General features: G+C 39.5%; 1 protein-coding gene across 5 annotated transcripts in view; it reads right to left on the minus strand.

The window, feature by feature from the left end:
- The window catches only part of PTPN13 (protein tyrosine phosphatase non-receptor type 13), a 171392-nt gene that overhangs the window by 42185 nt on the left and 115322 nt on the right, over positions 1 to 13885 (minus strand). For all 5 annotated transcript variants that reach the window (XM_089526165.1, XM_089526164.1, XM_089526162.1 and 2 more), the window contains 7 exons: positions 10474 to 10648; positions 8524 to 8677; positions 7863 to 8001; positions 6771 to 6923; positions 4766 to 4948; positions 3411 to 3573; positions 383 to 806 (listed from right to left, as the gene is read on the minus strand). In XM_089526165.1, the coding sequence (XP_089382291.1) occupies positions 383 to 806; positions 3411 to 3573; positions 4766 to 4948; positions 6771 to 6923; positions 7863 to 8001; positions 8524 to 8677; positions 10474 to 10648 (1391 nt within the window). The remainder of the gene's footprint in view (positions 1 to 382; positions 807 to 3410; positions 3574 to 4765; positions 4949 to 6770; positions 6924 to 7862; positions 8002 to 8523; positions 8678 to 10473; positions 10649 to 13885) is intronic.

A 13885-nucleotide genomic window follows, 5' to 3' on the forward strand; every position in this document is an offset into this window, starting at 1 on the left:
TTAAAAGGTATACATTAACTCAAGTTTGCCATGAGCAGAGATACAAGGCCAGTTGAAATGCTACTGCCTCCATGGCCAATGAAAAATGCTCATTACCCATGATGGTGTGCCATGTAGTGGGCCCAACAACAGAAAGCCTCTTATTCTGGACAGTTTTACGCTGTACTAGAACGGCTTTAAACCGGGATTAGGCAACTTTGATTTTCTGGACTACAACTTTATCCTGGCAGGGCAGTTAAAATTCATGAGAGTTGTAGCTTAAAAAAACTGGAGAAGGGTACTAGATTGCCTAATTCTGTTTTAAACTTTAGTGTCCATTGCATCGAGCACCTCTACAGGAATGAATGTTCAAATAGGTACAGCCCGCAAGAGAAATTCTTACTTGTTTAGCTTTGCTCCCCCAGCTACTGATTCTGTATCCAATTTTGGCATCTGTTGGAAGATCTTCCCCATCAATTCTTCCACTCTTTGCGAAGTGGAATCCATAGGGCTGGCAACATTCTTCCGAAATGGACTGACAGACACCTGAGTTTGGGTCAGGTCATGAAAGGATTTGCTCATTATTTTGGGTCTTTCCTCCCATGGTGGCTTCTCACTTTGGTCTCTGGGACAGCCTTGTGCAGGCTGGAGGAGTGATAGTTCAGAGTAGGAGAGTCTCTTGAGGATCTCAGCTTGCACCGACAGTGGCCGGACCGCAAGCCTGTTCAACGTGCTGCTTGCGAGACTCCCCGTGCTGATGGCACGCCCCATGTTAAATCCTTTAACAGAATCCGTATGGAGGTTGAGGCTCCTAAATGATGCTCTCTCTGCAAGGAGATGGAACTGATTTGTGCACATTGACAAGAGGAAAAAATAATGAAATTTCTTCTCTACAGATCAGGAAACCCAGAAAAACAAAGATGGCAGCTGTGGCCAAAAGCCCCATACATCTCTGAGGCCCACCCAGAATGCATTCAACACTGAGAACTATTCAACAGTAACACTCCAGAAAAGGTTCTAGTCCAAAAGCATGGTAACCCATAGTATGTTTAGAACTGGCCACTATAGCCTTTTTACAATAAAAAACAATCATTGCAAGTCGGGGGCCTGCAAGTCTGGAGTGGAACACAGCCCTGGGAAATGAATGTTGCCTTCAAAGGCTACTTGGAAACCACCACTGATGCAAAATGTAAGAAGTATTCTGCTAATTGGTATTATCAGCAGATGCTAATAAACTGTTAGTATTTAAAGAACTACCCTGACTAGTAATTTGTATCTTGGCACAATTCAAAGTGCACTTTGACAGTAGGCAGAATTCAAAGACAGCCATGTAAGTATGGATTAGTATACAAAAGGAACTTGTAGCACCTTTGAGACTAACTGAGAGAAAGAAGTTGGCAGCATAACCTTTCACAGACTTAAGTCTACTTCATCAGATGCATGGAACAAAATGCCCAGGAACAGACCCCTATAGCTATGAATGAGCTGGCTGTATGTGTGAATACCAACAGAAATGCAAAACTTGTGGGAATGGTGATAATGTGACAAGTCCAGTTTTAATTATGTTTGTTGAGGAACAAAGGCAGGAGGAAGGATGCTGCCTGAAGCCAAGGAAAATGGATAACCATATGAATGGTGGAGGGCTTTATTGGAATCCTGGCTGGGAACCAGAAAGAAGGTATGATAAACTGGCCAAGAGAGCCTCATGGGGCAGGAATGTTAACTAGTGTTATACTATGTGCAGTGTGCCTTTGTCCCCTAATGACCATTATTAAAAATGGTCACCTTATCAACACACCCACAAGTTTTGCAGTTCTATTGCTATTCACACATACAACCAGCTCATTCATAATGACCTGCTCCTAGATATTTCACTCTATGCATTTAATGAAGTAGACTTAAGTCTATGAAAGCTTATGCTACCAACTTCTTTCTCTCAGTCTGAAAGGTGCTACAAGATTCCTTTGCTCATAGTAGGCAATTATAATGCTGTATTCCATTTTAACTACTATGCCAACATCCTAAGGAATCCTGGAATTTGCAGTTTAGGTAAAAGTATTTATAATTTTCAATAAGAAAACTCTAGTGCCTCACTATACTGTAAATCCCAGGATTCCACAGGATGCTGCTATGATACTATAAATTGCATAGTGTGACAGTCTTTGAAGTTCTTCATACATTGGGATCAAACAACCTTAAAGTCCCACCTAACTTTCACATGAAGCAGTTTGACTTTTAAGGTGGTTCTTCAGAGTCCTGATTCTGGTTGCATCTACCTCCTTGAATCAGATGGGAGTGGCGAGAAGAAACACAAGATTTTGGATTCTGTCCTCTCATCTCTGGGATGCTCTCCTTCCATTTGTTCAACCAGGCTCTCCCTCTACAATGTTTCCTCTAGAGATCACAATGACGCTACAATACTATTCTTCTCTTTTTATTAGTTTTTAATACGCTACTGTTTTGAACTGGGATTCTGGATTGTTCTTTATTGATTCTTTCATCGCTGATGTTCTGTGATTTTATTGTAATTGTCTGTCCTCATATTATATAGTTACCCTTGAAAATTCACATTATTAATAGATGGAATATAAATATTTTAAATTAAAGAAATAATCAAGGGCTCAGTGAAATGTCACTTCTCTCTGTATTTCCATTCAAAGATCATGAAGCAGGGTGGGGAGACAATTTCAGTTATAACAGGGGGGAAATTTAGCAGCAGTGTATGGAAAAAGTGCCTGAATGGAGGCTGCCTCCAGATAGAGGTCAAGATAGAAATATTTTAATAAGGAAAAAAATTAAAAATACATAAAATATTGTCACTGCATCCAATTTCCTTGTCCCCATTTTACTTTCATTTATAAAGGAGAGGAAATCCCAGGGTGTTATAATGCGATGCCATGTGTTTTTTACTTGCTAGACAGCACAAGGGATGGCCGAGGAAGGGTGGAACATTGATTTGCACACCTTAAAAGGGATTTTAGATAGATTCATTGAGCAAAAATTTATCAGCTGCTACTGATCAGGCTCAGAAGCACCCTAATCCTGAACCCCAGTTCCTGGAAAGCAATAAATGAAAGGCTACTGCTCTTGTATCCTGGCACACAAAGTTTTCTCAGAAGCACCTAGTTGTCTATTGTGGGAAACAGGATCCTAGTCTTGATAAACCTTTGGTCTGATCTAGCAGGTCTCTTCTTAGCTTCTCAAAGATGTGAGCCTGCTGTTTTCAATGACAGCCATGCTGCATTTGTGAGACTGTTTACTAAAACATTTTCCAATGGAAGCAATCCCATCCTTGTTCACTTTCAGAGGGGCAGCACCTTAATGTTACAAAATAAATAAATAAATAAATAAAAATAACACAATGTACCTACTGATATTTAAAACTGCAACAATACTAGTGGGTGGATCAGCTGCTGTCAATTAGTGCTTACCAATTTCCTGAGCATCCTGATTACTTTGCCTGGCTCTCATTTGGAGCTGGAATTTATGTTGTGAAGAGCACAGCTGCAGCAAGTACTGGCAGGTTTTGCTTGTGTCTGTTTGGAATGCATGTTTTATACCATCAGATGTGTTCTGTAGAGTTATCTTCCTCTTCTGCAAAAGGAGAGATAGGCAGAAAAAATGAAATACAAAAAATCCAAACCCCCAACAGATCTGCTTTTCAGGCTCAAAAAGATACTAATCAAGATTCAAAATGAAAGAAAATTTGTGAAGGTACGGCAGCCTGCATTACTGCATATTTGTTATACTGATAACTCTAAAAACAAAACCTGAAAATGAAATCACAGCACAACTGTTGCTAGATGCTATATAAGAGCCGAATTTTATGTGGACATTTTAAATTCTTTAAAAAGCAGAGATGGGGTGGGCAGAGAGGCAAATAACATCAATATTGTAAGAAGAGAAGCCTTTTCTCTGCTAAATTTCATGAAAAAATTCCCCCTTTCCCCTGTTGGTAGAAATAGGATGTGGAGTGGAAGACAGAGTAAGGGAAGAAAATATTAAGCACAATCCAGACAAAATGGTTATGTAGTCAGATCAAATCTGTCTCTCTAGTGGTGGGCTAAGTGCTTCTAAATCCTATTGATTTCAACAGACAAGATGACAGCATCTGCTTAACACTTATACTGAAGCTACTCAGACTTAAAGACACTTAAATGGATTGTACCTTTTTTTTTTTGCAGGAGACACTAAAAGCCATTATTTTATATTCAGAAAAAGTATGGGGGAGTTTGGTATCGATATCAGAATGTAGGTGGAGGATTCCAGATTTGAAAGTGCCTCTGCATCTGAAAAGCCTCCCTGCATGTAGGAAGCATGTCAATAAGAAGGCCAGTCTAAATGCCTGACATGAACAGAGAACTTTTGAGACAGGAGGAGAGAGAACTATCACATGAACAATTCTTCACTTGCATTCTACAGTGGTACCAACTTAGAAGGACCACACTGATTTTTCCCCCCGTTGGTCTTCAACAGCTGAGATTCCTCATGTTTAGAAAGAACAGACTTGCTAAAAGCCTCCAACGTTCCTCCCATCTCCAAATCAGTCTCTCTTGCACCATCCAACTTTGCTCAATGTTTGAGTCACCTGGGTTTTATTACTAAACTATTGTGCTGCATGGTGTGGAACATCTTTTATCATTTGTTCTTGGTGTTTGGCTCAATAGGATTTGGATGATGCAGATAACACACTCTCTCTCTCTCTCTCTCTCTCTCTCTGTCTGTGTGTGTGTGTGTGCGCGCGCTTGGTTAGTCTGGGTTTCCACGAAATATGTTACCCACATACACTAAAGGATATTTTCTTTGTTTCTCTCCATGGGAAACGTAGGACAGGTGTACGGACTCCATTCTGAACCTCAAAAATGAGAACTCCTTTGGGACAAACTCCCAGTAAAATTCCTGTCTGAGATTTTTTTTCTGGCAACACACGATGAAAATGAACACCATATTCTGTCAGTCTCTGGCAAATCTACAAAGAGAGGGAGAGAGGGAGAGAATGAAAGAGAAACAGAGACATTTGTAATAAATATTGATTTGAGGATACTATGAGAGCAAAACAATATTTTATGATTTAAGATAGGCAGACAAAGTGTGGCCTTCCAGATGCTGCAGTGCAACTCCTGGCATGATAGGCCAACTCCCCCCCCCCCCCCCCCGCATTCAATTAGCAATTTCTGCTATCAGATGCAGTTTTTATTCACAAGCTACCTTTGAGCAGGCTATGTTATGATGCATGCCATTTAACTTCTCGGTGTTTGGGTAGATAACTGCTACAGTTACCTATAGGCAGCGGCATTTATTTAAACAACAGCTATAGGCAACCCACTAAAAAGCAGCAGGATTCAAAGAGAGGATAACTACAAGTCAGGAACTCCCTAAATAAAACAGCCAGTGATAAGAGTATCAGAGAAGATGGGAGCTGCAGCCCAAAACTATATGGAGGAACATACCTTTCCTATTCTTGTTCTAAGAGAATGCCTAACATGTAACAAAAATAATGGGACCTACAGTGAGAAAGGGCAGAGCTAGGCAATTACCAAAACCTGCACTCTTCAATGGGGGAGATAGGTGGCTTGGCTATGTAATTTCTCCTTCTGAGTGTTGCTGCATCGTCTCCTGCTCTATTCAAGCATGCACCCATTGATTTAGAGCAGAGATGGGAAAACAGTGACCCTTAGGCTGCACACAGTTTCCCAAGCCATTACTGAGGATTCCAGACCCCATACCCAGGGCCCCCACATTTTTGGGGGGAGGGGGTTAAAATGCTTCCATATTATGCTTTGCCCGATCTCACTTCAGCTACTTTCGACCCAGGAGAGGTGCTTTTCTAACTAGGAAGTAAACCATGAATTCTGGCTTACTTCCTGGTTAATGGAGAGGGAACACATCCAAAATCTTCTGCAGGTTCCCCAGGGGTTGAGGTGCATTTTAAGCAAGTGTATGTTCATAAAATAAGTTTTATTTTTTAAATCAGACATTGGAGCAAGTAGACTGTGGCCCTCCGATGTGCCACAGAGGACAAAGGTGGCCCTCACAACACCTGACCACCCTGATTTAGAATAACAAGAAGGAGTAATCAATCCCCCCTCAGTTGTTGGTGCCCTCTCTTTCACCCTATAGGCCTGGTGACTGGACTCAAAGCTAGAGGGAAAATAAATGGTCGGTGGTAGAGAAGCCATTTAGTGAGGATGCCTGATGACAGGTATCTTGCTCAAGGGCTCTCTCAGTCTGGAAAATGTCACCGAAAAATATCCACATTTCCACAGTGTGTCAACTATATGCCTTCTGCAATTTGAAAGGAATTTCAAAGCACAGAAATAGGTAAAGAGGGTCAAACAACTAGATTTTGGGAGAACAACATCCATGTGTTGCCATTTCAAATGTTACAGATGTGCTCTTGGCATACTGTCAAACTGAGGGATCCACCATTTTCAAAGAATATAAATGGCTTTTGTGGTGTCCCAACTGTGGTGATCACACTGGTAGCTATTACCTCTGGTGATCCTGGACCCTAAGGATACTGCTGCCACTATGATCCTCACTGGATCCGTTTCCATTAAGTATGTATACAAGACTGTTCACTTTGGCTCTTAGGCTCTATCTTGCTATATCACATTGGATATAGTGATCAAACTGCAGCTATGGTTCTGCTAAATAATAAACATAATTTTATTAAATACAACTTATGTTACATAAGGGTGTCATTTCACTTTTTACTCCTCAGTACACAATAACTCTCATAAAACCATCTTTACTTTATTTTTACTTCATGTATAACCATCTATACTAACCTTAAGAAATTCCAATTCGGCCTCTTTTTCAGAAGCACCAGCATAAGTGCTATGAAGTTTTGGCAATTCTTCTTTGACATTAGATAAGTCCAAGTTTTCCATTACTCTAGCTGGTAAATAGTGTTCCACTCTGAAATAAGACAGGCCATGCACCTACAAGAAGCAGCAACAGAATAAGATAACAGCCCACGCATAGGCATGACTCAATCTGGTTGTAGCTGAATGCTATGATGCTCTAATCATGTCTGAATGACAGAATCACTGGACGATGCGGGACACTTTCTTAGAAAACATTGGTATGAGGACTTTGCAAACAATGCATCACTGCAATGCCCCTGCTCATGATTTGAAAAAGGGATGGGCATTTGCAACCAGTCTGTGAGACTAATTAAAAAAATCACTGCATAGAACAGTATAAATCACTTAAAAGACATACGTAAATTTAAAAAGATAAATAAAATATCCCAATAAGAAGTTCTCCTGTTTACACATTAAAAGCCTGTATAAGCAAAAAGGTCTTTGGCCACCAGCAAAAGGAAAGCAGGGAGGGGACCAGCCTCACTTCCTGTGGAAGGAAGTTCCTGCGGGTGGGATTATCTTGTGTCCTCAACAAATGTACCTGTGATGGTGGTCAGACCAAGAGGAAGCTTTCCCCTAGAGCTCTGAGAAATCTGTGTTTTTGCCATTTTATATCAGGGACACAATATTTCTATCCCATTGCATATAATGAGATTTGAGCATCCTCACACTTTGGTATCCATGTGTGTGTGTGTGTGTGTGTGTGTGTGTGTGTGTGTGTCCTAGAACTAAACCCCAGGGTCCACTGTAATCTGGCCTAAGCCATATAGGGGTTTCTAGGTTATGAACAATTCCACTTTGAATTGTGCCCGGAAATGAACTTGTAGCCAGTGAAGCTGTTTTAACAAGGGAGTTATGTGCCTATGTTTGTTCTGACTCTGCTACCTCAAAATTGCTCAAGTCAACTTAATCAGAGTGGCTTACACAGTGTCCAAAACCACCAAGATGCATTAAGCAACACTGCAGGCACAGGATTGGAAATAGAATTAGGAACCTTCACATAGATATCCTTACTTCAGCCTGGTAATCTCCATATTCTGCCTGCAGGGCCAGTGAGGCAAGTAATAAGGCTGTCTCATCATCACAGTGCATCTTTTCCTCCAGGAGATCTTTCCTTAACTGCAGGTAATACTGATGACACGTCAGAGTATGCCTGTGTTATTAATTTTAAAAGGAGGTTGGAAGGAGGATAAATAAGACAGAAAATATGTTGTGCAAATAATAATTGTACATGGATTAGATGAAATGATGGTTTGATTTCAGATCAAACTACCATACCCTGCTGATAGATTAGGTTCATCGCTACACAAGAGAGAACAGGACAGAACCCCCCTCCTATGAAGCTAACATGAAAATAAAGCAGGCCAGCAGAGAAAGGACGGGATTGACCTATCTGTCCTTCTACTCACTGACCTATATAGAATTACATAAAATATGAATTCCATAGACAGGAATTCCTGGTTGAGTGTGGATACCAACCTAATGCAAGGCTGCCATTATGTCACATGCCATTATTATCCTTCTATCAGGGAGTCAAGCAGAGAATTAGAAAAGGATTGTCACAAAATGGACATGACTTATGAAGACCAAAGGCATTCTGGAGTAACACTGGATTCCCCTACAAAATCTACACACAGTGGAGAGGAGGATTTAAAAGCACCATGCATGCACTCACTGTATGAAGCTAATATCATCCACAAAGAACTTAATGCGGAAGAACAAGGTGAAATTTATTGTGCTTTTGCTCTTTTTCTTTGGTTCTTCTTTCCAGCCTTCAGGAGCTACTTTAGTCAGTTTTAGCTCTGGATCAATGAAGAAAAATTCATTGTCTGTCATCAAAAAAGAGAGGGGAAAAAAACCAAATGATGAATATGACCTTGATGCTCAGCTGCAAGTTTTTCTTTCTACTTTACTACATTCTGGTAATTTATGCTTAATCATTAACTGTCCGTAAAATACACAGTCTTTAGGTTAAAATCTTACACCTCTTTTCCTGAGAGTAAACCCTACAGACTCAAGAGGATCTACATCTGAGAAATGTATGCATGATTTCATTATTGAATCTTTTATTTAAAGGACAACGACATAATGAAAACTGGACATCAGAGAAACTGTTTTTGGGTGATGATAGTGGCCAGGTTTCAATTTGTGTATCTTTCTCAGACTGGTTGAACGAAAAGCATTTGAAGCAAAAGTGTTTTCCTGACAAGGTCTGATATTTCCTTAACCAAAATCTGTTGGGGATCAACATGGGGAAATTTTAAAACTATACTGAGGCCCATAAGAAGCTAGGCCAAAATTAATATCTGTATCTCAGGTTACAAGTTTTCTACCTCTGGTCTACTGAATTGGTCACTATGAATTAAGAAAATCTATAGATCATGTCTAGCTTGATACAGATCATATGAACCTTTATTTTGATCCACTAGGGCTCATCTTATGCCTTGAAAACCATTACTCTCGGAATAAATGAAAAGGAATGGGGAGTAGATGAGAAGGAGGAGAAAGGGGTAGAGGATTGCAAAGAATGGGAAATGAGTTGATATAAAGGAAAGAGGAAAGATGAGAGGGAAAAGGAATAGGGAAGATTAAGGAAGGGGGAAGAATGAAGAAAGAAGATGGTAGAAGTAAGAAGAAAAGAAAAAGAACATGTCGTATGAATGTATGAATTGTTGTTTTGATGTTTGTATGGTTGTTTATTATTTATTTATTTATTTATGGTATTTATACCACACCCTTCAGTCCTAAAGGCTATCAGAGCGGCTTACAATTATTATTTTTAATTAGATGGTAAAATTATGGCAAAATAAAAATTATTTAGTAGCAAAACCATTACTCTCAGCAAAATTAATGGAAAAGCATTGCTTCTGAGGATTAGACACCACAATACCATGATGTGTAAAAGACATTTCTTTATGTTTACTTCTAAGAATAGCTTTGTCTCATCCCATATGGATCAGGTCTATTGTTTGGGGACAGACAGGGGGTGGAAACGCTTTTTTTCCATCATTTTATCAATGAAAATTACCCCTTAAAAGAGTTTTTTTTAAATTTGGTAGCAAAAACATATGGGCACGGGTTCTGTTCCTGTGCTTTTTTGATATTGGGACAAATAGAAACTTCAGCACGATTTTCATCAGGAAAATGGCACAAGGGATGAAAGAGTGACTGCCTTTTAACTTTGCTCCATAATCCCAGTGTCAATTAGAGGCTGCATTGACTATTATTGGCAAGAAGTTTAGAAGGCAAGGGTGCATCTACACTATAGAAATAATGCAGTTTGACACTTTAACTGTCATGGCTCCATCCGACAGAATCCTGGGATTTGTGCTTTTGTGAGGCACCAGCACTCTTTGGCAGAGAAAGCTAAAGACTTTGTAAAACTACAAATCCCAGGATTCCACAGGATGGAGCTATAGCACCTAAAGTGGTGTCAAACTGTATTATTCCTACAGTGCAGATGCACCCCAATATGTATTCTTATCATGTGCGGCTTGGTTATGACATGATTATGGAAATGCTGCTCTGTGATGTTTAATTTCTGCTAGCTAATTCACGTATACAAGTTGCTATTTGCATCAGAATTACATGTACATACCAGCTTATGGTAAAATAGTGTTCTTACCTTTTAAAGTAGCCAAACCAAACAGGTGATGCTCCACTAGGCCTATATGTGCCACTACCATATCAAACACATCTTTGCAAATTGTCTTTGTATCACAGGTCAGTTCTAGCCTCTGCCCACTTAAAATCATGACATTTACTTTCCGACGATTATCTTCATTCTTTCCTTTCTTGTTCTGCATTGCATGAAACAAAATGCTAACTGCCATCACACTGCTGACGGACCATGTATCATGAGCAGCAAATGTAGAGCCCACATTTTCACTGTAACAGGGCTCAAGTCAAGTTATATTTCTTCAAAACAATTCAAAACAGCGATACATTAACTTTACAACAAAATCTCTCTCATACACAGCCCTAAGGAAAACACATAGACCATTCCCCTGTGCCAGAGAATCCTGGTTTATTGTTTATGAGCTGCATGCTACAAATGCTTTTTGACTATTCACAGTTGGTTTTGTCATGCCCAGCCTGGAGGATGACCGGAGGACTCAGAGGTTGAGCCAGAGCTTCTAGGACCTGAGCCTGCAATTGGGAAGTCTGAGGCCGGCTATAGCAGAGTCTGTGGCCTCTCCAGAGGTTCAGTAGCCAAGTCTGCATGTAGTCTGTGGACATAGAGGAGGATCAGGGAAGCGTGCCTACCTTCAGGAAGCATTGAGATGAAAGGGAGGGTCTTCAAAGGTCATGGAGGCTTTATCAGAATTTCGCTAGTAATCAGACACGTAAACGCCTGCTGCCTGCCCATATAAACAACTGGAGAATGTGTGTCTAGTTGCCAGTGATTATCTGACCTTCCTGAGGAAAGTCTCTGGCTCTGGCTTCCATGGCTCTTTGGACCAAACGCTTGCTTCTTGGACTGCAGATTCATCTTGATTATCTGGAACCCTTGACCTTGGACTGCCTTTATCAACCTGCCTATCTGATACTTGGACTGTTTGACAACTCTTTTGGTAATCCCTCTTCTGATATTGCATTTAGACTCAAAGACTTTGTTGCTTGTACTGACTCTGCTGGGCGGTAGTTTGTTTGTTTGGGGAAGTAGGCTAGTCTTATCAGTCATTTGGCCGCTTTCCCAGACAGATTTCTCCTCAAGAGAGAGTGGCTAAATAAACTGTGGAAGCTTAATCCATGGTTTATTTATCATGACACTTTCACTGGGGATTCTAATTTGTTTTGTCCATGACTGCATTATTTTCAAGAGACAAGTGAAAATCTCTGGTTCAGCCACCATGATAGACAAACCAACGATGCAAGGTTTGCAGCTCATAAACAATAAACCAAGATTATCATGGTTTGATTAGTTGCTTATGCCTACAGCAGGAACTAAGCAGAAATAAATAAGCTGCAAGTGCTAGGATGCTACTGATTTCCATAAAACAATATTCCAGAGAATCTTGGTTTACCACAATTTCCAATGCACATGTCTATGATTTCATTAAAATACTAGTTTTATTCTTGCTGGCCATTTTTACAGAACAACATATACGGTAACCGCAGCACCTGCCCTGCTAGTCACATATTAAAACACGTTTCCCTTTTCAGATACAGAAGGTCATTTCAATGCCATAAAATTATGTGTTAAAAAGGACCAGTACAACTGGTAGGATATATGATTGAAAGGAGAAATAAGTGAAGAAAACACAGGGTAAAATCCAGACAAAGTTAAGTGCTTCTAAAGTTTAAAATATGTGCTAAATACATAACTTGCAACTAAGTATCTTTATTAACTTGAAATAAGCAAATCTGAGGGCCAAACCAGTAAGATGGGAGGGGTCAGTTTAAACTTTCTCATACTGCTAGTTTCCCTACTAAATCTGCCTCCCTGCATACACCATGCAGGGGAGTAAGATTTAGGGTTAAAAAAGAGGGGAAAGTTTATCTGTGTGAAAGGTGGTTTCTTCCCTGCATGGAAGTGAAGTAGAACCTAGTAGAGAAAAACATTAGAGGGAGCAGATTTAAGTTCATTCTATCCATGTATGGCAGGTTTAACCCAGGCCAGGTTCCTGCACACTAACTTTAGGGTAATTTTTGTAAAAGGAAAGGTCTGGCTGCACACTAGGCATATAATGTAAAATTTCTTAATGTTTTAAAATTAAAACATTTTTAAAAAGCATCTGCTCAAATTTTTCACTGAAATCAGTGGGAATCTAAGTATTTAACCTTTGGATAATTTTTTTTCTCTTCGTACTGGATAACAAATAAGTAGTACTCCCTGAGACCTCCCTACATACAGAAAGGTAGAATGTCAAGTTGACAACTGGTCTAGATGACAGTCAAGTGTCAGGAGCTTTTGACACTGGGAAGAGGGACTAAAATCATACACAAAATGAAAGATCAAACAGCCAGCGAACAGTAACAAATTATATATCCCCAATGCATAAAAGCAAACAATTAAACTATCCTTCAAGCCATTTGATGGTGGGATTTTTAAAAAGAAAGATAAAGACAAATAAATAAATAAATAAATAAGGAAAAGTCCTAGGGCAACAGGGGAAAGTTGCATTCTTTCTCATGCTGGACTCTGCAACTTCCATAAACTGTTGCCAGGATAGCCAATGGTGAATAATGGTAGGAGCTGCATTCAACAACAACTGAAAGTGATGGCAGCTGCAATTCAACACAGTTTTGACTTATGCTGTACAAAAAATCCACAGTTCAACCTGTTTCATCTCCAGGTCAAAGAATCTTGAGTAGAAGTCTTAGGAAAAATAAGGATGGAAGAGAAAGTTGCTGATTTTGTTCTTAATGTGAATCTAATCTAGACCAAATTAGCCAATACATGACTCAGAGAGATGTCCTATTTATTTGAATTTTGCTATCCTTCAATCAAAAAATGCACTGAGAAATAAACTTAGAGAAAAGCATTCTCTGAATATGCCAGCCACAGATGCTGGCAAAATGTCAGGAACAAACTCTTCTAGAACATGGCCACATAGCTTGAAAAACCCACAAAAAATAATGGATGCTGGCCATGAAAGCCTTCAACTTCATATTAGAGAAAAGTGTGCACAAAAATGCATTTGTGAGTGAAAATGTACTAAACTGTATATTAGGAAATTAATTTAACAGATTAAATTGCATACACTACATAATGCATATAATTAGTAGAAATGTAAACAAAAATGTGCACACTTAAAAAAAAAATCAAACTGATATGAAAACAGAATAGGAGACAGGATTGGAAAAATGTGAACTGAAAGAAACCAAATTTGATCCACCCTTATATGAAAGGTGTTTTTCTGAACTCCCAACGATTTAGACTGTAAAGTACTGGCTTAGATAAGTCCAACATTCTGACTGTCATATGCTCATCTATAGATTTGATGGCATTTCCTCAGAATTCACAAGACAATATTCAACTGTTTCATATCAAAAGACACCAAAAGTATATGACATCCAAGCAATACTCATGG

The sequence above is a fragment of the Sceloporus occidentalis genome, unplaced genomic scaffold, assembly GCF_023333645.1.
Source record: "Sceloporus occidentalis isolate IW3139 unplaced genomic scaffold, rSceOcc1.0.p SCAF_5, whole genome shotgun sequence".
Classification (NCBI taxonomy): Eukaryota; Metazoa; Chordata; class Lepidosauria; order Squamata; family Phrynosomatidae; genus Sceloporus; species Sceloporus occidentalis.